This window comes from Hordeum vulgare, chromosome 2H (assembly GCF_904849725.1).
Source record: "Hordeum vulgare subsp. vulgare chromosome 2H, MorexV3_pseudomolecules_assembly, whole genome shotgun sequence".
Lineage (NCBI taxonomy): Eukaryota > Viridiplantae > Streptophyta > Magnoliopsida > Poales > Poaceae > Hordeum > Hordeum vulgare.
The window spans coordinates 616,201,537-616,222,835 of NC_058519.1; the positions used below are offsets into that span (position 1 = coordinate 616,201,537).

At 46.6% G+C, this 21,299-nt stretch overlaps 1 protein-coding gene across 1 annotated transcript; it reads left to right on the forward strand.

The window, feature by feature from the left end:
• The first annotated feature begins 2,801 nt into the window (after positions 1-2,801).
• LOC123430822 (receptor-like protein kinase FERONIA) lies at positions 2,802-4,681 on the forward strand. The gene has a single exon (XM_045114660.1). The coding sequence runs from the start codon at positions 2,883-2,885 to the stop codon at positions 4,404-4,406; it is 1,524 nt and encodes a 507-aa protein (XP_044970595.1). The 5' UTR covers positions 2,802-2,882; the 3' UTR covers positions 4,407-4,681.
• The last annotated feature ends 16,618 nt before the right edge of the window (positions 4,682-21,299 follow it).

The window sequence follows — 21,299 nt, forward strand, 5'->3', positions numbered from 1 at the left end:
CAACAACGAACTCAGCAAGCGGGGGTAACAGCACTGGAGGACTGTATTTTTCGTGGTACTACTTGAGTACCGAGTCTTCATTCTCAGGGTGCAAACCAAGGTATGGCTTTTATTGATTGCACGTTGCAACGATCTTGTCGAAGACATTGTTTTTGGGTGAACTCAGACTTTCTCCAGAATGAAAATCCAATATTTTCGATCAGGCAACGACGTCGCTTGTGCCTTGTTCCCTTCTTGGAGGCGTTGCTTTTGGAGAACCTCGTTTGCAATCCGGATGTTGTCTTCAGTGGTCGTTAGAGTGTTGTTGATGCTAGTGGTTGATCACCGTGGTAGATGTTTTTTTGTTTTTGTTTTGCTATATGTATTCTGAATGTCTTTGGACATCTTGTTGGTATATAGACCATGTGTAATTGATATCTTTACGATATTTATATATTTCCTTTGTCAAAAAACCAAACATGGAATATGGGTCTTTTCTCTTTAATAGAAAAGTGGAGAAAAAACATAGGAGTAGGAAATTTTTATACGGTATGGCTATTCATATGTTTCGTTCAAAGGAATAGAGTGTATGAAAAGTTCAGAAAAATAAATCATTTAATCTCTTTTTTGCGAAAAATTGCAGAAATTTTACAATCCACTTGATCCCCTTTTTTTCTTTTTGTCCAAAATTCCCTACGCATGAAAACTGAGACCAAGGTCGTTAACATTATAATACATTTAGTTTGTTTGGCGGCTTAAAAATAAACCGCTTTCTCCCTAACTTTTTCAAATAAGTCGCATATCTCATTCACTCGCACTTGTGAACTAGTTATGTGATAACTAACTTAAAAGTCTTAATAAATTTTAAAAACGGCTTATTTTTAAATATGGGATGAGACAACTTATTTTTTAAGCCGTCAGAAAAAATTGACCCTTATGTGATCGTGTTATTTAGGATTTTTGTGTTTTTTTTTAAACGATGGGGGTCGTCCCCTGCCCCATTTTATTAGAATGAAGCAGAAAGACAAAACCATACAAACCATGCCAAACAGCACACCAGCAAAGAAAGAGAAAAGAAAACCTCTTCGTTTAGGCAGAACCAAAAAAAGGAACTGTCGTGGAAGGAAAGCAATATCTACTAATTACAGGACCAAAACAAAATACCTAAACGTTTTAATGCACCCTGTAATGAAACATAGCTTCTGCAACATATCACGGATCATAGCGCCAGGCAATCCTCATTATTTCCCCCGCCTCTTGTCCAGCAGTAGGATGAACTGGTTCAGCTCGGCTAGCTCTGCAGTGTCGCAGAGAACTCCCCATCGATGAAGCAACCTTCTTAGTTTGACAAGATTGCAGTCCAGATTTCTCCACATGCGCCCCTGGAAGCAAAACTCATTTCTTAATTTCCAAATACTTCACAAGGAGGCAGCAATCACCAAATTCAAAACAGGTTTTTGTTTGTTAACTTTCCAAAAGGAAGCAACCTCAGGAATACAAGTTATTTTACTGATTTTAAAGGACTCAGCGATGACTTCCCAAATGAGTTTAGCATTCACACAATCAAAGAATAAATGTTGAATTGATTCAGCTTCTCTACAAAATAGGCAAGTACTATCTTCCACAGTCATTCTTTTTGCCACATTATCTCTAGTTAGTGCCTTGTTATAAAGACAAAGCCACAAAAACACATGAATCTTCTGGGGACAAAGTGTTTTCCATAAAGAATCCCCAAAAGGGAAACCACACCACCAAAATTAATACATTTATAGAAAGATTTAACAGAGTAGGCACCACTGGCTTCCAAAGACCATATATGTGTATCAGGAGAATCAGATATAGGGTAATTTCTAATATGGTCAATAAGATATTTCCATTCATTCATGACCCTACTATCCACACATCTTCTAAAAGAAAGCCTCAACACCACCCCATCCCAAACACGAGACACAGTACATTCCTGTTGATTGCAAATATCCTTTTTGTGTTTTTTCCTATCCCTGTGATCGAACGACCCAAATTTGTGAAAGTTAATGTGTTTTCCAAACCCATTTTTTGACGCGTGTGTTCCTAACAGATTCTTGCGTTTGTACCCTGCTTACCTTTTCCAAATCGTGAGAATCCAATGATGACGCACCCACCATTTGTAGCAAAGCATTTCTTTTACCGGAAAACTATTGTGCGATAATTAAGTGATGGCGATCGAAGTCGGCAAGCAAAAGCCCCCGACGTGGCTTCAAACGTTGAACACTAGGAGCACGAGCAGAGCAGTCAAGCTCGACGGCCACGATAGAAGTGCGTTTTGAAGCGCTGGAAATGATTACCTGTAAATAACGGAATGGTTAACCGAATCTCGTAGTGCGTCATATAAGAGGTAAATCGACACGGTGACTGCGGGGCGGCGGGTTAGCTGTTGTTTTCGTCGAGGATCGGAGACGACTTTGACCATTCGACGAGAGCCCCCTGCCAGCGGGCGTCGGTCGGTCGGTGCTTCGCGTCTGGCGCTGGTTGCTATCGGTGCGTGCCATCGCCATCGCCCTAGCGCGTTGGAGAAATCGGCCGCCAGCCAGCCAGCTTGGATCCACCAATGCCAAACACGTATCCAGCCGATCAATCGGGTCGTTTTTCTCCTCTCCTCCCGCTCCACTTGTGAGAGGAAAACAGAGCATTTTCAGTCTGTTTTTCCTGGGTAAAAACGCAAGATGCTACCATTACACCGTGTTCAGCAGGGCAGTGGACAGTCGACAGTCGACAGTGACAGAAATCATTCGTGCTCCACAACCCATAAATATCGCCTCCCACCACCACCACGCTCTACACAGCCCATATATGCCAAGCAATCGTAATTCGAACCAAGCAGAGCCGCCACTACACTAGCTTTCCTAGGAGCTAGTAGTAGTCCCATGGCCATGGCCAGCTCGACTGTGCTTCCATGCCTCCTGCTGCTAGCCATCGCGTCCCTTGCCGCCGCGGACGGCGGCGGGACCAACTCCACCGACTCTGCCGGGCAGGTCCGCCTCAGCTGCGGCGCGCCCGCCTCGGCCACCGACTCCGACGGCCGTGCGTGGGACGGCGACTCCGCGTCCAAGTTCTTGCCGTCGACGAACGCCGGCGTCGCGGCCCGTGCCTCGTATCAAGACCCCTCGCTGCCTTCCTCCGTGCCTTACGTGACGGCGCGCGTGTTCGCGTCGAGCCACACGTACACCTTCCCCCTCCGCCCCGGCCGCGTGTTCCTCCGCCTCTACTTCTACCCGGCCGACTACGGCAACCACAGCGCCTACGGCGCCCTCTTCGGCGTCACGGCCGGCGGCGTCACGCTGCTGCGCGACTTCAACGCGTCTCAGACCGCCCTCGCGCTCGACGCCGCCTACCTCGTCCGCGAGTTCTCCGTCAACGTCAGCTCGAGCGGGAGGCTGGAAGTCACCTTCGCCCCGTCCTCCGGCGCCTCCTCCCACTACGCGTTCGTCAACGGCATCGAGATCGTGCCCACGCCGGACGTGTTCACGAAGCCGGTGCCGACCTTCGCCAACGGCGGGGGCCCGGACCGGATGCCCATCCGCGCCGACACGGCCTTCCAGACCATGTACCGTCTCAACGTCGGCGGCACGGCCGTCTCCCCGGCTGAGGACTCCGGCCGCCTCTACCGCACCTGGGACACCGACGTGCCATACATACTCGGCGCGGCCGTCGGGGTCTCTTTCGAGAAGGACAGCAACGTCAGCATCCGGTACCCGCCGGCCGTGCCGCCGCACATCGCGCCGGAGGACGTGTACGCGTCGGCGAGGTCCATGGGCCCGAATGCGCAGATCAACCTGAACTACAACCTCACGTGGATCCTGCCCGTCGACGCGGGGTTCTACTACCTCCTGAGGTTCCACTTCTGCGAGATCCAGTACCCGATCACCAAGGTGAACCAGCGCTCCTTCTTCATCTACATCAACAACCAGACGGCGCAGGAGCAGATGGACGTGATCGTGTGGAGCGGAGGGATCGGGGTTCCGGCGTACACCGACTACCTCGTCGTCACGACGGGCTCCGGCCAGACGGACATGTGGGTCGCGCTGCACCCGGACCTCAGCAGCAGGCCGGAGTACTACGACGCCATACTCAACGGCCTTGAGGTGTTCAAGCTGCAGACGTACGGCAGCAACAACCTCGCCGGTGCCAACCCGCCGATCCCAAAGAAGCAGCTCCACTGGGGGGAGTCCAAGAGGAAGAGCGTCGTCACCGCGGCCGTGGGTGGAGCGGTCGCTGGTGGCGTCCTTGCGGTGTTGATCGGCTGCCTCTGCGCGTGCGCTATTTGCAGGCGGGGAAGAAAGGCCACGTCGGTGGTCGTGTGCGAGCCAGAAGCCCTTCCTGAGAAACAAGCCCATGGTCTCCCTAGCCCAACAAAAAGCTCTGACTTGTTTAAGTCGGGCCAGACATAAATGGGCCTTCCCAAAGAAGTAACGGAAGGATCGTAGTGTGAGAAATCGTAGACAGTTTCTTAGTTTAACCTGCCCGAACAGAAATGTTCGTGCATCTCAGGAAATGTTCATCCCAGTGTGTTTATTCATCTAAAAAAAATCCTCTATAGCTTGCAAAAACATCTTACATTGGGACAGAGGGAGTATAAAGTGTGTTTATCAAAACAAATATTCATGCATTAACCTTTTTATTATGTATATACTGTATTTTAAACAAATCAATGTTTTTGTTTAAATACTCATCTATACAGTTAAACCCAAGTGTTATTCCTTTTTACATATTTTATAAAAGTCCATCGCATATATGATTGTATACATACAAACATTAAATCATGTATCAGATGAAGTTTACGTAATTTTGGATAGATCGCAAGAAAATTTTTATGAAAAACTAAGTAAAAAGGAAATAATAAACAAATACAAAACTATAGAAAATAAAGGAAACGATTTTTTTAAACTAATATAAAAGGAAAGTAATATCGAAAAAAAGAAAAAAAAATAAGAATCAAAAGAAAACCATGAGAAATAAAATAATAAATAAATTTGGCTGACCCGTGGAATGGGCCAGGCCTATCGCGCTCGCCACTGCAGGTTTGGTCGTCTATCCCGCACACTAAGCATGGAACATGGTTTATTAGGGATTTCCATAGTTGATAGATACTAGATTGCTACTCCTTCCGCCCTAAATTTCTTGTCTTAGATTTGTCTAGATATAAATGTGTCTAGTCACGTTTTAGTATTTAGATACAATCATTTCTAAACAAATACTCCCTCCGTTCCTAAATATAAGTCATTAAAAAGGATTTATTAATGGAGTACATACGGATGTATATAGACATACTTTAGAGTGTAGATTCACTCATTTTGCTCCGTATGTAGACTTCTAGTGAAATATCTTAAAAGACTTATACTTCCTCCGTTCCTAAATATAAGTCTTTTAAGCGATTTCACTAGATGTCTACATACGGAGCAAAATGATTGAATGTACACTCTAAAGTATGTCTATATACATCCGTATATAGTCCATTAGTAAAATCTCTACAAAGACTTATATTTAGGAACGGAGGTAGTATTTAGGAACGAAGGGAGTATAAGACAAGAATTTTGAAACGGGGGGAGTATTTCCTACTCAGATTTTGTAGTCATTGACAAGGTACGTGAAGTGTAAACCTTACTATGTAAGCATCAAATAAATTACACCAAAGAAAAAACAAATATAACAGAAAAAGAAACATGACGAACTTGACAGAGCACTGTAAGGCCGATGCATACGACCACTATCATCACTAGTAATGTGCAAAGAACGTCGTCCTCGTTCCAAGACACTGATATACAGGTATAATTGAGCCTTACGACGAGGTCTTCATAGATCCCTCGCAGATCTTGAAATAAGCTACCAGTGGTCCATGCATCCAGATTTCTCACTCTTACGCGTTGCAAGATGGACGCACATCCCATAATCTTCTTATTTTCTTTAGTATTGCTAGCCCAAACTTTCCTCAACGTCTTGGTAAGTGCTTTAAGACTATACTGCGAGTCAGAGTGAACCAATGTCTAATCGTAGATGCAGTTGATGCATGCACATCTGGTGGATTTTTTAATTAGTGTCTGAGATTAAAAACCAAAAATTTAATATTTATATAATGGAAAAAACACAAACTCCATGAATTTTGCTCTAGAATAATCAGTAGGCCTCGTTCCACAGTAGTGCATTTCCTTGTTTCAAAGTGTATTTTATCGGTCGATACAGAAATCCTCAAAATTCCCCACAACCCCATTCGGTACAATTAGATGTGATAGAGAAACTATTCTGCTTGCTTTGGACTGAAACAGTGTCCACTGATTACGGTTGTGCAGATCATATATACCATCGTTGAGGCCAAAAACACATTTAATGCAGAATTATGTTGTTGATGTGATGATCTGCAAATTATGTTGTTGCAAAATTAAGTCGTGCAAAATTATATTGTTGTTGTGATGAAGTGTTGTTGTTATGATGTGATACCAAGTCATACAAAATTATGTTGTTGATGCGATGATCTATAAAGATCACATTTTAATTTAGATTATCTAATAGTAGAAAGGCAATCCCCGCCTACCAAACAATACTTTTATGTGCAAGGGAATGTGGGGGTTGAGATGTGAGGGGATGTGTGGGATTTGATGGGATTGGGTCGAGGGAAGGGGATCACCAAATCCCCTACAAACCCCACCCACTCGGGTATGGAAACACCCTTGTGTTGGAAATATGCCAATGATAAATAATAATTATTATATTTCCTCTTTAAAGATAATCGTTTAGTATCCATGCTATAATTGTATTGAATGAAAACATAGATACATGTATGGATACATAGACAAAACAATGTCCCTAGCAAGCCTCTAGTTGGCTAGCCAGTTGATCAATGATAGTTAGGTTTTCTGGCTATATGCAAGTGTTGTCACTTGATAACTGGATCACATCATTAGGAGAATCATGTGATGGACTAGACCCAAACTATGAACGTAGCATATTGATCGTGTCGTTTTATTGCTATTTTTTTCTACGTGTCAAGTATTTGTTCCTATGACCATGGGATCATATAACTCACTGGCACCAGAGGAATACCTTGTGTGCATCAAACGTCACAACGTAACTGGGTGACTATAAAGGTGCTCTACAGGTATCTCCGAAGGTGTCCGTTGAGTTAGTATGGATCAAGACTGGGATTTGTCACTCCGTGCGACGGAGAGGTATCTCGGGGCCCACTCGGTAATACAACATCACACACAAGCCTTCGAAGCAATGTGACTAAGTGTAAGTCACGGGATCTTGTATTACGGAACGAGTAAAGAGACTTGCCGGTAACGAGATTGAAATAGGTATGCGGATACCGACGATCGAATCTCGGGCAAGTAACATAGCGAAGAACAAAGGGAATACCATACGGGATTATATGAATCCTTGACACTGAGGTTCAACCGATAAGATCTTCGTAGAATATGTAGGATCCAATATGGGCATCCAGGTCACGCTATTGGATATTGACCGAGGAGTGCCTAGGGGCATGTCTACATATATCTCGAACCCATAGGGTTTGCACACTTAAGGTTCGATGATGTTTTAGTATAGCTGAGTTATATGTGTGGTTAACGAATGTTGTTCGGAGTCCGGGATGAGATCACGGATGTCACGAGGGTTTCCGAAATGGCCCGGAAACAAAGATTGATATATAGGATGGTTTCATTTGGTCACCGGAAAGTTTCGGGCAATTCCGGCAGTGCACCGGGAGTGACGAATGGGTTCCGGGAGTTCACCGGGAGGGGCCCACCCACCCGGGAGTGAACCCAAGGCACTAGGGTGGCGCCACAAGTCCTTAGTGGGCTGGTGGAGTCAGGCCAAGGGGCCCATGGCGCCACATAAGAAAATACCAAAGAAAAATAAAAGAAAAAGGGAAAGAGGGAGGTGGGAAGGAAGAGGAGGACTCCTCCTTCCCCAAACCGAATTGGAGGAGGAGTCCTCCTCCTCCTAGCGCCGGCGCACCCTTGAGGGCCTTGTCCCTCAAGGCAAGCCCCCCTCCCTCCTATATATAGTGGTGTTTTAGGGCTGATTTGAGACAACTTTTGCCACGTGCAACTCAACCCTAGAACACATAGTTCTACCTCTAGATCGGATTTCTGCGGAGCTCGGATGGAGCCCTGCAGGAATAGAACATCACCACCACCGGAGCGCTGTCACGCTGCCGGAGAACTCATCTACTTCTCCGTCTTGCTTGCTGGATCAAGAAGGCCGAGATCATCGTCGAGTTGTACGTGTGCTGAACGCGGAGGTGCCGTCCGTTCGGCGCTAGATCGGAACGCATCGTGGGATGGATCGCGGGACGGTTTGTGAGACGGTTCGAGGGACGTGAAGACGTTCCACTACATCAACCACGTTTCTTAATGCTTCTTGCTTTGCGATCTACAAGGGTACGTAGATCCAAATCTCCTCTCGTAGATGTACATCACCATGATAAGTCTTCGTGTGCGTAAATTTAAATATTTTTACTTGGGGTTTTAACAGAAACAAGTTTCTGCCTTAGTGACGTATAGTGAATTCTTTCACTTAGGCCATAGCAACTATTTACTTGTGATGTTATTTTTACTTGTTGTTTGATTCTAGTGCTTATGGTGTGTATTTTGTTTGTATCGGTAGATCACCCGGAGTGCGAAGCTTGTTACTTAGAAGCGCTCGATCAAGACAACTATCATCAAGGCAAGTCATTTTGATCATACTATCTCCTATGTTTTTCGATGCATGGTAGTTACACCTTTCTTCGCCCAATTGCATGTTGCTTAGGTACTTGGAAATTTTAGTATAGGTTGTAGTATCATGTGGTAGGCACACAACAACCCTCATACTTGGCCCCGGGACGACAAATTTCATATTGCTATGCTTGAATAGACGGGATTTTTGGTTGAGTGCATAACACGAATGATGCCAGGTTGATTAAATAACCAAGACCGGTTAAGACAAGATTTTCAAGACCTCGGATGCAATGCAACTCTGGGTGAAGGACGGTTGATCGGCTCCCTGGAGAAACCAGTGGATGACCCGAGATGCTGGAGACGGCCTTGACATCTTGCGGAAAGCTTCACCCAGGCTCGAAGAGACGGACGGAGGCTTCAAGACCCAAGGCTTACCTGCACAGCCACAAGTCATTATGGGCTCTGACTTGGTTGGACAACGCGGCGACTCTGGACAGGCGGTGCTAGCAGATGTAGAAGAACGGTAGGAATGGATGGGCACCGACAAGGATTCAGAGGGACCCGTTGAAAGACCATGTTTTGATCATCCGGTCTTCAAACACTCTGAAGTGCGAGCACATACTCGGAGGCGATCAAATCTTGTGGGGAACGTGTGCAAAACTCTGCAGAGTGCCCAACCTAATCGATTAGCCATGTCCACGGTCATGGACAACTTGAGCCGAAGGCATTGAAATTCCCCTGAACTCTCGACACAACTTAATAATGATGTGGGTATTAACAACAACTCGGGTACGAGAATTGGTTGGCGGAACCATCTCGTTAACAACAAACAATGTAGTAATATTTTGCTTCCAGCCCCTCTTGTTGTAGGAAAAAAATGGCTTTATGCAAATACTTATAGCCCCACCTGCCAAATATGCATGTAGAGATAGTTGATTATTATTTTTACCCCTCTCTTTGATGACTTGCCGGCATATTCCATATGCTGACCTACACGGCTGCAACGTATCATGTTGCAGAGTACTTTTCCGACCAGGAGTGAGGCTACGATCTACGCTCAGCGACATGCCTTGGAGTCGGATGGACTCGTCTACCTGATGCTTCCGCTAGTCTTCGTTAGTTATCTCATGAGATGGCCTTCAGCCACTTTATTGTAATCCTTTATTGTAATAAAGTACTCGATATGAGATTTCGATTACTAAAGCTATGTGATTGAACTTTAGATATATACATTGATGTACTGAGTGTGTACCGGCATGATCTTGGGATGGTACGGAAACACCAGAGGCTTGACTCGTCTTGAGTCGGGTCGCTATAGAAATGGTATTCAGAGCACACGCTGACCATAGGACGTAACCTCTAGGAATGGAAAAGCCTTAGGAAGAAAACTATTTTCTTATGTCTATAAATCTTCTATTTCCTCTTCTGATCATTTCTGACTTCTCTCCGATTTTCCAATGTTTTACATGGCCACCTTCATCCCTGTTAAGTTCACGGAGTTTTGCCAGCCCGACGCCACTATGCCTTTCGGAAAGGAGCTGGTGCAGATCACCAAGGACTTGAGGATTGCTCTGCCGACTATCACAGGGAAGCCAACTTCGTCTTACCCGGAGGATTCACGCTACAGGATCGAGGTGCACGTTCCCGAAGGACATTCGAGCCGCGCACTGAGCCGGTGGATTTCAAGTTCATCGCACCCAACTGGATTCTCAGAAGGGACATGGCGATCCATTGTGCACTCGGACGTATCAAGGAAGAGCACAAAGGCTGCCCTATTTCACCAGACCTATTCACCGTATCCCGGAGAAGCGAAGACAGAGAAATCATCTCAAGCAAGACCAAGGACGCTCTCCTGTCTTATGCCCAGACCTTGGAGAAGCACAGCGGGACTCTGGAGCATCGTGTGATCAAGGACGCCAGGAAGATCAAGCAAATGTCGCTCCGCGAACTCGAACTCGAAGAAGCAGCCCGGGAAGCCCACTATGAGCACGAACTGGAGGTGAAGGACTTTCTGGAGCGGATCGAGAAGCTGAAGACTCGAGTTGCATACCTGGAGGAGGAACTGGACATGGGCGAGAACCTTCATCCCGAAGGTGACGTAGCCCCCTTGATTAGCAATGACGAGGACTATGAAGAAAGCTCCACCGAAGGACCCATCACCATGCTTTTCTGAGGAGGACACTTAGACTAGACCACCAAATTTACTTTATCGTTATACGCTTAGGCCGATGTTTAGGATCATCGAATTTTGTATCCTCCTGTGAACCTTTGTGATGGTATTGAATAAAATGTGTGGTGTGATACTTGTTTGTTGCATTCATATGGGTAGTGTAATTACTCTTAGACCATTGTTCTATGCTAATCTCACCCCTCTACAAACATCAGATGCCTCCGAGACGCGCCCCTGAGTCCAACTTTCCGCCGGAACTCACCCAGTTGATCCAGCAACAGAACACCCTGATGCAGCTGATCATCCAGAACCAGAACAATAACAACAACCATCATCCACCCCAGGCCCACAATCTCACCCGTTTGCTGAGGTTGAACCCTCCAACTTTCTCCAGCAGCATTGAGCCCATTGTGGCAGATGATTGGCTCCGCAAGATGGAGCGTGAACTTATCACTGCTGGTTGTACTGAAGCTGAGAAGGTGCGCTTTGCCGCGCATCAACTTGAAGGCCCTGCAGCTGCTTGGTGGGAGAACTACACCACCACTTACCCCATTGCTGGAGTCACTTGGGAGCAATTCAAGCAAGCCTTCCGCACCGCACATGTCTCAGCTGGTGCAATGAGTCTGAAGAAGCGTGAGTTTCGCAACTTATGCCAGGGGAGTCACTCTGTGGCCCAGTATGTCGATGAATTTAGCATGCTCTCCCGTTATGCACCTGGAGATGTGGCCGATGATGCGGCCAAGCAGGAAAAGTTCTTGGAGGGACTCAATGATGAGCTGAGCATTCAGTTGACTGTAGCCACCTTCAACAACTATCAGGAGCTGGTGGATAAGGCCCTCATCTTGGAGGGGAAACACCAGCAGATGGAGAACCGCAAGCGGAAGTATGGGATTGGAAAGTTCAACTCCGGCACTCAGCAGAAGCCTCGCTACACCCCCTATTCAGGGAATACCGGGACTGGATCCGGTAAGTTTGGAGGACACGTCCAACATAACCACCCAGTGCACAACCATGGAGGCCACAACCATGGAGGAAATGGGAACCACCGCAACAACAACAACTTCAAGAATGGCGGTACTGGCACTCAGCATCATTCAGCTCCAGCTCAGAAGGATCTGAATCACATCACCTGCTTCAAGTGTCAGAAGACGGGACACTATGCCACTGAATGTCCCCAGAACAAGCAGGGAAATGGAAACGACAACGACAACTCTGCAGCAAAGAAGCCCAATCCTTTTCCTCGAGCTCAGGTGAATCACATTGATGTTGAAGAGGTCTATGATCACCCCGATACTGTGGTTGGTAAGTTCTTGCTAAATTCACGTCCAGTATTGGTACTTTTTGATTCTGGTGCAACACATTCATTCATATCAAGGGTAGTTGTGGAAAAGTATAGTTTGCCAACTAGAACCCTCAGCCAGCCTATTAAGGTCAATTCCCCAGGAGGCATGATGACAGCCGGGATAGGATGCCATGCTTTGAGTCTCAACATCGGGAACCATAATTTTCCCACCGACCTCATCGTATTAGAGTCCCAGGGATTGGATGTAATCCTAGGCATGGATTGGTTGGCCAAGTATGAAGGGAATATTGATTGTGCCCTTCAGTCTATTTTGCTCACCACCCCCGAGCAGAAGCAGATTAAGTACGTGTCTCAGCGCCCGACACGGAGTAAGCGAGTAAACTCTCTCACGGGAGTAGTCCAGGAGGAAGTACCGATTGTACAGGAGTACCCAGATGTATTTCCGGAGGAATTGCCGGGCATGCCACCTGATAGAGAGATTGAGTTCTTGATTGAGCTATTACCCGGAACAGCCCCGATATCCAAGAGACCCTATCGGATGCCCGCAAATGACTTGGTAGAAATCAAGAAGCAAATTAAGGAGTTGTTGGACAAAGGGTATATTCGCCCAAGTTCTTCACCTTGGGGAGCCCCAGTGCTCTTGGTTGAAAAGAAGGATAAGTCCTTGAGAATGGTTGTCAATTATCGTGCATTGAACGAGGTGACCATCAAGAACAAGTACCCCTTGCCGATGATCAATGATTTGTTTGATCAGTTAGTTGGAGCTCGCGTATTCTCCAAGATCGATCTTCGATCCGGGTATCATCAGTTGAAGATTCGTGAACAGGATATACCCAAGACAGCCTTCACCACTCGGTACGGCTTGTATGAGTACACGGTCATGTCATTTGGACTGACTAATACTTCGACATATTTTATGAATCTGATGAACAAGGTATTTATGGAATACTTGGACAAGTTTGTCGTGGTGTTCATCGATGACATACTGATATTCTCCAAGAACGAAGAGGAACACAAGGAACACCTGCGTCTAGTTCTGGAGAAGCTTCGAGAGCATAAGCTATATGCAAAATTTAGCAAATGTGAGTTTTGGTTGAAGGAAGTCGGATTCCTTGGACACGTCATCTCAGGAGAAGGAATAGCAGTGGACCCTGCCAAGGTCGCAGCAGTCACCGAATGGGTAGCACCCACTTCAGTCAAGGAGATCCGCAGTTTCCTCAGACTTGCCGGATATTACCGGAGGTTCATTGAGAATTTCTCAAAGATTGCCAAGCCCATGACAGAGTTGTTGAAGAAGGAATCCAAGTATGTTTGGACTGAGGAATGTGAAACCAGTTTTCAAGAGCTGAAGAAACATCTTGTTACAGCCCCAGTGCTGATATTGCCGAACATTCGGAAGGATTTCCAGGTTTACTGTGACGCTTCTCGTCAAGGACTCGGAGGAGTGCTCATGCAAGAAGGTAAAGTTGTAGCCTATGCATCCAGACATCTCAGACCTCATGAGTTGAATTATGCCACGCATGACTTGGAACTAGCAGCCGTAGTGCACGCTCTCAAGACCTGGAGACATTTCCTGATCGGAAATAGTTGTGATGTTTACACTGATCACAAGAGCCTGAAATATATCTTCACGCAGAAGGAGTTGAACCTCAGACAGAGGCGATGGCTAGAGTTGATCAAGGACTATGACATGAGATTGCATTATCACCCAGGCAAGGCAAATGTTGTAGCCGATGCGTTGAGCCGCAAGAGTTATGTGAACACACTCACAACTGGAGGATTACCCCAGGAGTTAGCCGATGACCTCCGAGAGCTCAAATTGGAAATAGTTCCAAGAGGATTTGTTGCCACACTAGAAATTCAGTCCACTTTGACAGAAAAGATCCGCGAGGCACAGAAATCAGACAAGGAGATAGCTGAGATTAAGCAGAAAATGAAAGACGGGAAGGCTAAAGGTTTTCGTGAGGATGAACACGGAACTTTATGGTTTGAGGATCGCATCTATGTGCCCAATGATCCCGAACTCAGGAAGTTGATGCTTCAGGAGGCCCATGATTCCCCGTACTCGATACACCCCGGCAACACCAAGATGTATCTGGATCTGAAAGAAAGTTTCTGGTGGACAGGATTGAAGAAAGACATTGCCGAGTTTGTAGCAACATGCGATGTTTGTCAGCGAGTAAAAGCCGAGCATCAGAAGCCAGCAGGTTTGCTCCAACCTCTGCCGATACCCGAGTGGAAATGGGAAAAGCTTGGTATGGACTTCATCACAGGATTACCCAGGACCCGTTCTGGCTATGATTCTATTTGGGTTGTCGTAGATCGTTTGACCAAGGTAGCTCACTTCATTCCGGTGAAGACTACTTACACGAGTGCCAAGCTGGCCAAGATATATATGACGAGGATCGTATGTCTGCACGGAGTACCGAAGAGCATTGTGTCAGATAGAGGGACTCAGTTCACATCCAAATTTTGGCACCAACTGCATGAAACCTTGGGAACGAGATTGGAGTTCAGCACAACTTTTCACCACAGACAGATGGACAGACCGAGAGAGTCAATCAGATTCTGGAGGACATGTTGAGAGCTTGCGCACTAGACTATGGGTCTAGTTGGGATGACAATTTTCCTTATGCCGAGTTCTCATACAACAACAGCTACCAGACCAGTCTGAAGATGGCCCCTTTCGAAGCTCTATACGGAAGGAGGTGCAGAACACCGTTGATGTGGGATGGAGTTGGAGACCGACAAGTTTTTGGTCCCGACCTTATCCGAGATTCTGAAGAGAAGGTCAAGCTAATTCGTGACCGACTCAAGATAGCTCAGTCCAGGCAGAAGAGTTATGCTGACAGCAAACGCAAGGAAGTGACGTACGAAGTGGGAGACTGAGCATATCTTCGGGTGTCTCCACTTCGAGGAATCAAGAGATTCGGTGTGAAAGGAAAGTTAGCACCCCGATTCATTGGCCCCTACAAAATTCTTGAACGTAGAGGCGAAGTTGCATATAAACTGGAACTGCCGGAAGGATTGTCCGGAGTTCATGATGTCTTTCATGTTTTCCAGTTGAAGAAATGCCACGCTGAGATGGCCGATGTTCCATTGAGAGATACAGTGCCGCTAGAGGCCATACAGCTTGACAGTGATCTGACGTATGAGGAGAAACCCATCAGGATTCTTGAGACTGCCAACAGAGTTACCCACAGCAAGATCATCAAGTTCTGCAAGGTGTTGTGGAGCCACCACACCGAGGAAGAAGCCACCTGGGAACGAGAAGAGGATCTTCGTCGAGACCACCCGCACCTATTTTCTAGCCAACCTGAATCTCGAGGGCGAGATTCATCTTAAGGTGGGTAGGTTTGTAACATCCCAATTTTCCTAATTGGGAATGTTTTACATTGTAGCTAAGCATCTATGCATATTGATTTAAATAAAGTTTGCATTTGAATTCTTTCGACTTTTGCTTTTGCGTTTCTTTTTTTTCGCACGAGAAGTGCCGGGAAATAATCTCTTGCACGCAAAAGAGAGCGGAGGAAAATGACCCTCCAAAGTGCGAGGCATTTTTGAAATATTTTGAGTCAAGAAAGCCGAAGTTTTATCGTGAAAATAATTGCAAAAAGAAAATATAGCATAAGGGATTTTTTTCTGAAAAAAACATTTTTTTAAAGTTTTTATTTTTGCCTTGGGAAAATGTTAATCGGGTAGAGGATATTTTTCTGATCATTTTGGTATATAATACCCTATATTTTTTGTTTCCTTTTATTTTCGTTTTAGTTTCTGTAAAAAAAACAAGCGGGAGATATTCTCGGACTAGATCCCATCGCGAGGAAACAAATCCCAGGCCAAACCGCAGCCAGAAATATCTGGCCAAATCCCCCACGCACCTCAACCCCCACGCACCTCCTCTTTCTTTTTCTTTTTTTTCTTTTCCCCTTTCCTTTTCTTTTTTTTTCTTCTCTCTCTCTTTCCTTCCCTCTTCTTCTTCCTTCCTTCCCTGTTCTCACGTGGTATTCCTTTTCTCCCAGCGAGCCAGAACTTGCCATGGCAGCCTTGATTTCCTTCCTCTGGAGCCTCTCCTCTCCCCCTATAAATACTCCCCACCGCCGCATCGCCCCGTTCCCCACCTCGCCACGCCGTCCCGCCGCCCCACACCTCACCTCACTGCCCGCCGGAGTTCGGCCGGCAAACCGAAGCCAGGAGCCTCCCTGTTGCTCACCCCGGCGCCTCCCTCACCTCGCCGGCGCCGCCACTCTTCGCCGGAGGACCGCCTCCACCCCCTGGGCCCCTCCGCAGCCGTCCCCGCCCACGGATACCTCGCCGCCGACCACCACCGAGCAGCCACCGCCTCTGTCCTCGCCGGAGACCACTGCCCACGGTGAGCCTCTCCCTCTGTTTCTCATTCCACCGTTAGATCTTGCACCAACGCCTGAGATTAGAAGTTAGGTACCCTTTCGGTTTTCAGACAAAGACCGAGATGGTTTTACTTCACTTAAGTTTTAGCCGAGAGGGTTTTCTTAAGTTTCGGCCGTTTGTTAGTTTTCCCGCAGCACTCACCCCCCTTAACCAATCAGGGACTGCCACGTATCGGTTAGAATCTGTTTTCTTTTTCCGTTTAATTCCAAAACAGAAAAGTTTCAAGTTTGTTTTGATCATAGCTTTTGATCCCGAATTCCAATGGAGTTGAAACTTGTTCCAGTAGATCACAATTTTTCTGTAGTTTGTAAAAACATATAATTTGTCTATGTTTGAAATTTTAAAATTTGAATTAGATCAGATTTAGTTTAAACCTTGTTTTGCTTATTCCAGGAGTTTAAAAAATGATTTTGATTTGATTCTTTTTGCTACTGCTTCCTAGTGATTATATATTACTGTGGTATAAGTTCCAAATTTTTTTAAATATTTTTACTTGGGGTTTTAACAGAAACAAGTTTCTGCCTTAGTGACGTATAGTGAATTCTTTCACTTAGGCCATAGCAACTATTTACTTGTGATGTTATTTTTACTTGTTGTTTGATTCTAGTGCTTATGGTGTGTATTTTGTTTGTATCGGTAGATCACCCGGAGTGCGAAGCTTGTTACTTAGAAGCGCTCGATCAAGACAACTATCATCAAGGCAAGTCATTTTGATCATACTATCTCCTATGTTTTTCGATGCATGGTAGTTACACCTTTCTTCGCCCAATTGCATGTTGCTTAGGTACTTGGAAATTTTAGTATAGGTTGTAGTATCATGTGGTAGGCACACAACAACCCTGATACTTGGCCCCGGGACGACAAATTTCATATTGCTATGCTTGAATAGACGGGATTTTTGGTTGAGTGCATAACACGAATGATGCCAGGTTGATTAAATAACCAAGACCGGTTAAGACAAGATTTTCAAGACCTCGGATGCAATGCAACTCTGGGTGAAGGACGGTTGATCGGCTCCCTGGAGAAACCAGTGGATGACCCGAGATGCTGGAGACGGCCTTGACATCTTGCGGAAAGCTTCACCCAGGCTCGAAGAGACGGACGGAGGCTTCAAGACCCAAGGCTTACCTGCACAGCCACAAGTCATTATGGGCTCTGGCTTGGTTGGACAACGCGGCGACTCTGGACAGGCGGTGCTAGCAGATGTAGAAGAACGGTAGGAATGGATGGGCACCGACAAGGATCCAGAGGGACCCGTTGAAAGACCATGTTTTGATCATCCGGTCTTCAAACACCCTGAAGTGCGAGCACATACTCGGAGGCGATCAAATCTTGTGGGGAACGTGTGCAAAACTCTGTAGAGTGCCCAACCTAATCGATTAGCCGTGTCCTCGGTCATGGACAACTTGAGACGAAGGCATTGAAATTCCCCTGAACTCTCGACACAACTTAATAATGATGTGGGTATTAACAACAACTCGGGTACGAGAATTGGTTGGCGGAACTATCTCGTTAACAACAAACAATGTAGTAATATTTTGCTTCCAGCCCCTCTTGTTGTAGGAAAAAAATTGGCTTTATGCAAAAACTTATAGCCCCACCTGCCAAATATGCATGCAGAGATAGTTGATTATTATTTTTACCCCTCTCTTTGAGGACTTGCCGGCATATTCCATATGCTGACCTACAGGGCTGCAACGTATCATGTTGCAGAGTACTTTTCCGACAAGGAGTGAGGCTACGATCTACGCTCAGCGACATGCCCTGGAGTCGGATGGACTCGTCTACCTGATGCTTCCGCTAGTCTTCGTTAGTTATCTCATGAGATGGCCTTCAGCCACTTTATTGTAATCCTTTATTGTAATAAAGTACTCGATATGAGATTTTGATTAATAAAGTTGTGTGATTGAACTCTTGATATATACATTGATGTACTGAGTGTGTACCAGCATGATCTTGGGATGGTACGGAAACACCAGAGGCCTGACTCGTCTTGAGTCGGGTCGCTACAGCAGATGTGCATCTCCTCATTGTCCCTACATGGGATGGTGTCCCAATCAACGGATCCAAATGTTTTAGAGTTGGATCAGCTGCCCGTCATGCCGAAGGAGGTCGGGGATCGCTAGAGAGGAGTTGTAGGATGGCGGAGTGGCGCAGAGTCAAAATGAAGTGGAGCGGCAAGTTGCTAGGGTGTACATAGGATGGGGATATTTGTGGAATCAGGGTTCGCCAGCGTGGTCCGAATCCGATGTGACAAATGTATCTGCCCCCCCCCCCCCCTATCGTTTGAGATATGAGTTAGATATGAAGGGTGCGGATCAACCCATATATATGGACCGATATGAAAGGTATGTTTTGGTAGTGATTTTTTTAACCGGTGACCAACCATGCCGTCCACCCGGACGTATAGGACAATATTGGGTTCGGCTGTAGATGCTTTAAAGGGCCTAGAGTACAACGATCTAGGACCATCACAACTCCAATGTACCCTCACACGTACAAATATTGGACACAATATAACAATGTATAGAGGTTTTTTCGTAAGGGGGGATCTAATTTCATTTTATCAAGGAGGCCTTTCAGCCATCATCAAGTTTACAATAAAGTCTGGTCCACCAATAAACCAAACTGTCGTGTGAGAGGTGCTACGTCCATACGCGGTTAACTCATAACTAACACGGTTCTGTCAACGGCTACATTAAGTTAATAAAATATCCCTAGCATGTAAAGCCATCAAACTCCTGATGTCTTCTAAGAGGTCCGGGACGGTTGCCCTGTTTGCCTAGCCTATGTGCTGGCCCTGGTTGTACGACGATGCGATTCAGATGTTTGGATAAGAAAGCTGCCATTGCTTTTCTATGTTTAGTTTTATATTTAGATGCCCTTTCCCTCGTTCTGGTGAGCAACATATTGCTAACAAGTTTGGCCGGCTCCGGTTTCGCGCCGCTCACAACGTTCGCGCCTGCCGCGAATTCGTGGTGGACCAACGGAAATGGAAAGCCCAGAGACGAGCTTCCGTGCGTGTAGAAGCAAGAAAGGTCCGATGTCACCGGGGGGAACAAAGTAGGTCACTTGCGGCACCATCACAGATCCTATCGCAGTTGTGTCATCCTAACCACCAGTACACGTATGTTGGCTGGATTTCCCAATGAATCCACAATGCACCAACTTGTCATCCTGTCTCCGTTACTGGCGCTGACAGAAAATATATTCCAATGAAAAATTCTTGTTATAGTAGCATTGGGCAGTCCAATCTAGTGCAGGTTAGGTGACAACCGTGATTTTTACGGTGGTGGTTGGTAGATCTCGCTCCCCTTTTGCAGTATCTTGCCTGGCCCATCGCACTCCGGGCGATCTCAGGTGAAAACGTGAGCCCGGTGTCAATTGGGCATGATGTGGTTTTCCATTTCGGTGCAAGTTGGGCACAGTGGCAAGTACTAACAATGATGTTTACGGTGGCGTCAAGTATATTACGTGTCGATCTTGAAACGTAATTCTCTCTATGCCAGCCACCTTGAGTTGAGTCCTGGATGAGGTTACCTGTCTTTCTCTGCATTTCTCGCGGTGCCGCCACCTTGGGAGAGAGAGAGAGAGAGAGAGGGGGAGGTAAGCTAGAAAGAAAGGCACTGGATGAGAAAGTTCACGGCTAAGCATGCATGATGATGAAGGACAAGTCTAATAAGATGAGAAAGCGCGAAAAGGGGCACCGAAACGGCAGGACGGTGCAACTCATGCCCGTCATAATTGGTGCCAAAAAGCAGCGAATGTGCAGGAGCGGAGCAGAGGCAGGAATTCATCAGCGGAAAAGCGGCTCTGCCGCATTCGCTGTGGCCGCCACCACGGGAGGAACCAATTGAGAATGGCATGGCATGCCAATGCTAGGTGTGCAAGCCAAGCAAGCGTCGTCTCTCTCTCAGTGCGCCCTCTTTGCTTTGTGCGCCAACGGACGACAGCTTGCCGGCCGGGACGAGTGCCGACGCTTCACTCCTCTGCCCAGCTGACCGCTACTCCATCCTGGGACGCAACACAAGGCCGCTCCTCTCTGCTCAGCTATTTCCATCCTATAATTGGGACACCTGTTTACTGTGAAGCGTAAACGGAAATTCTGACCCTATGATTGCCGTGGACAAAATTACCGGTGACCCGTACGGGCGTGTGGTGTCTGTCACCGGGACGTGGAACTGGGAGGAGGTTTGGAGGAACGGAGATCCAGTTGCGGATCCACACATCATTTTTAGCAACGCAACACGCCCACGGCCCGTCCATCATGATGTAACATTTCCAGAGTACAGTAGAGTAGTATTTAGGTGGTAGTCATTTTTGCATTGGATTAGCTCGAGTTGTTTGCAGTTTCTGGGACTGCGAGCACGTCACAGGTGTGCCTAGCCTAGCGAAGCAGCGGCAGGTTGCTACGTACGTGTAACGTGCCTCGTCGAAAATGGACACGCAAATTATTTCCCGGCGACAATTTTGCTCCAACGGGGGGCGGCGCTTTACGTTACTCCACCTTGCTAGTTTAGTTTTGTTGTAGGAGTAGTATTCGCCCCTAGGATCAGAGTACAGTTTTACAAATTACTCCACTTCACTCGAGTCTTGGAGTAGAAATCATGAGATACAGACGTGAATTGGTCGTCTGATCTGGAGGAGTACTCCACTTCACTCCAGTCTTGGCGCTATTTACTCCCGGCCTCTGCCGCCGCGCGTCGAATCTATCCACCGCGCAGCCCAGGGACGAGGCCTCGCG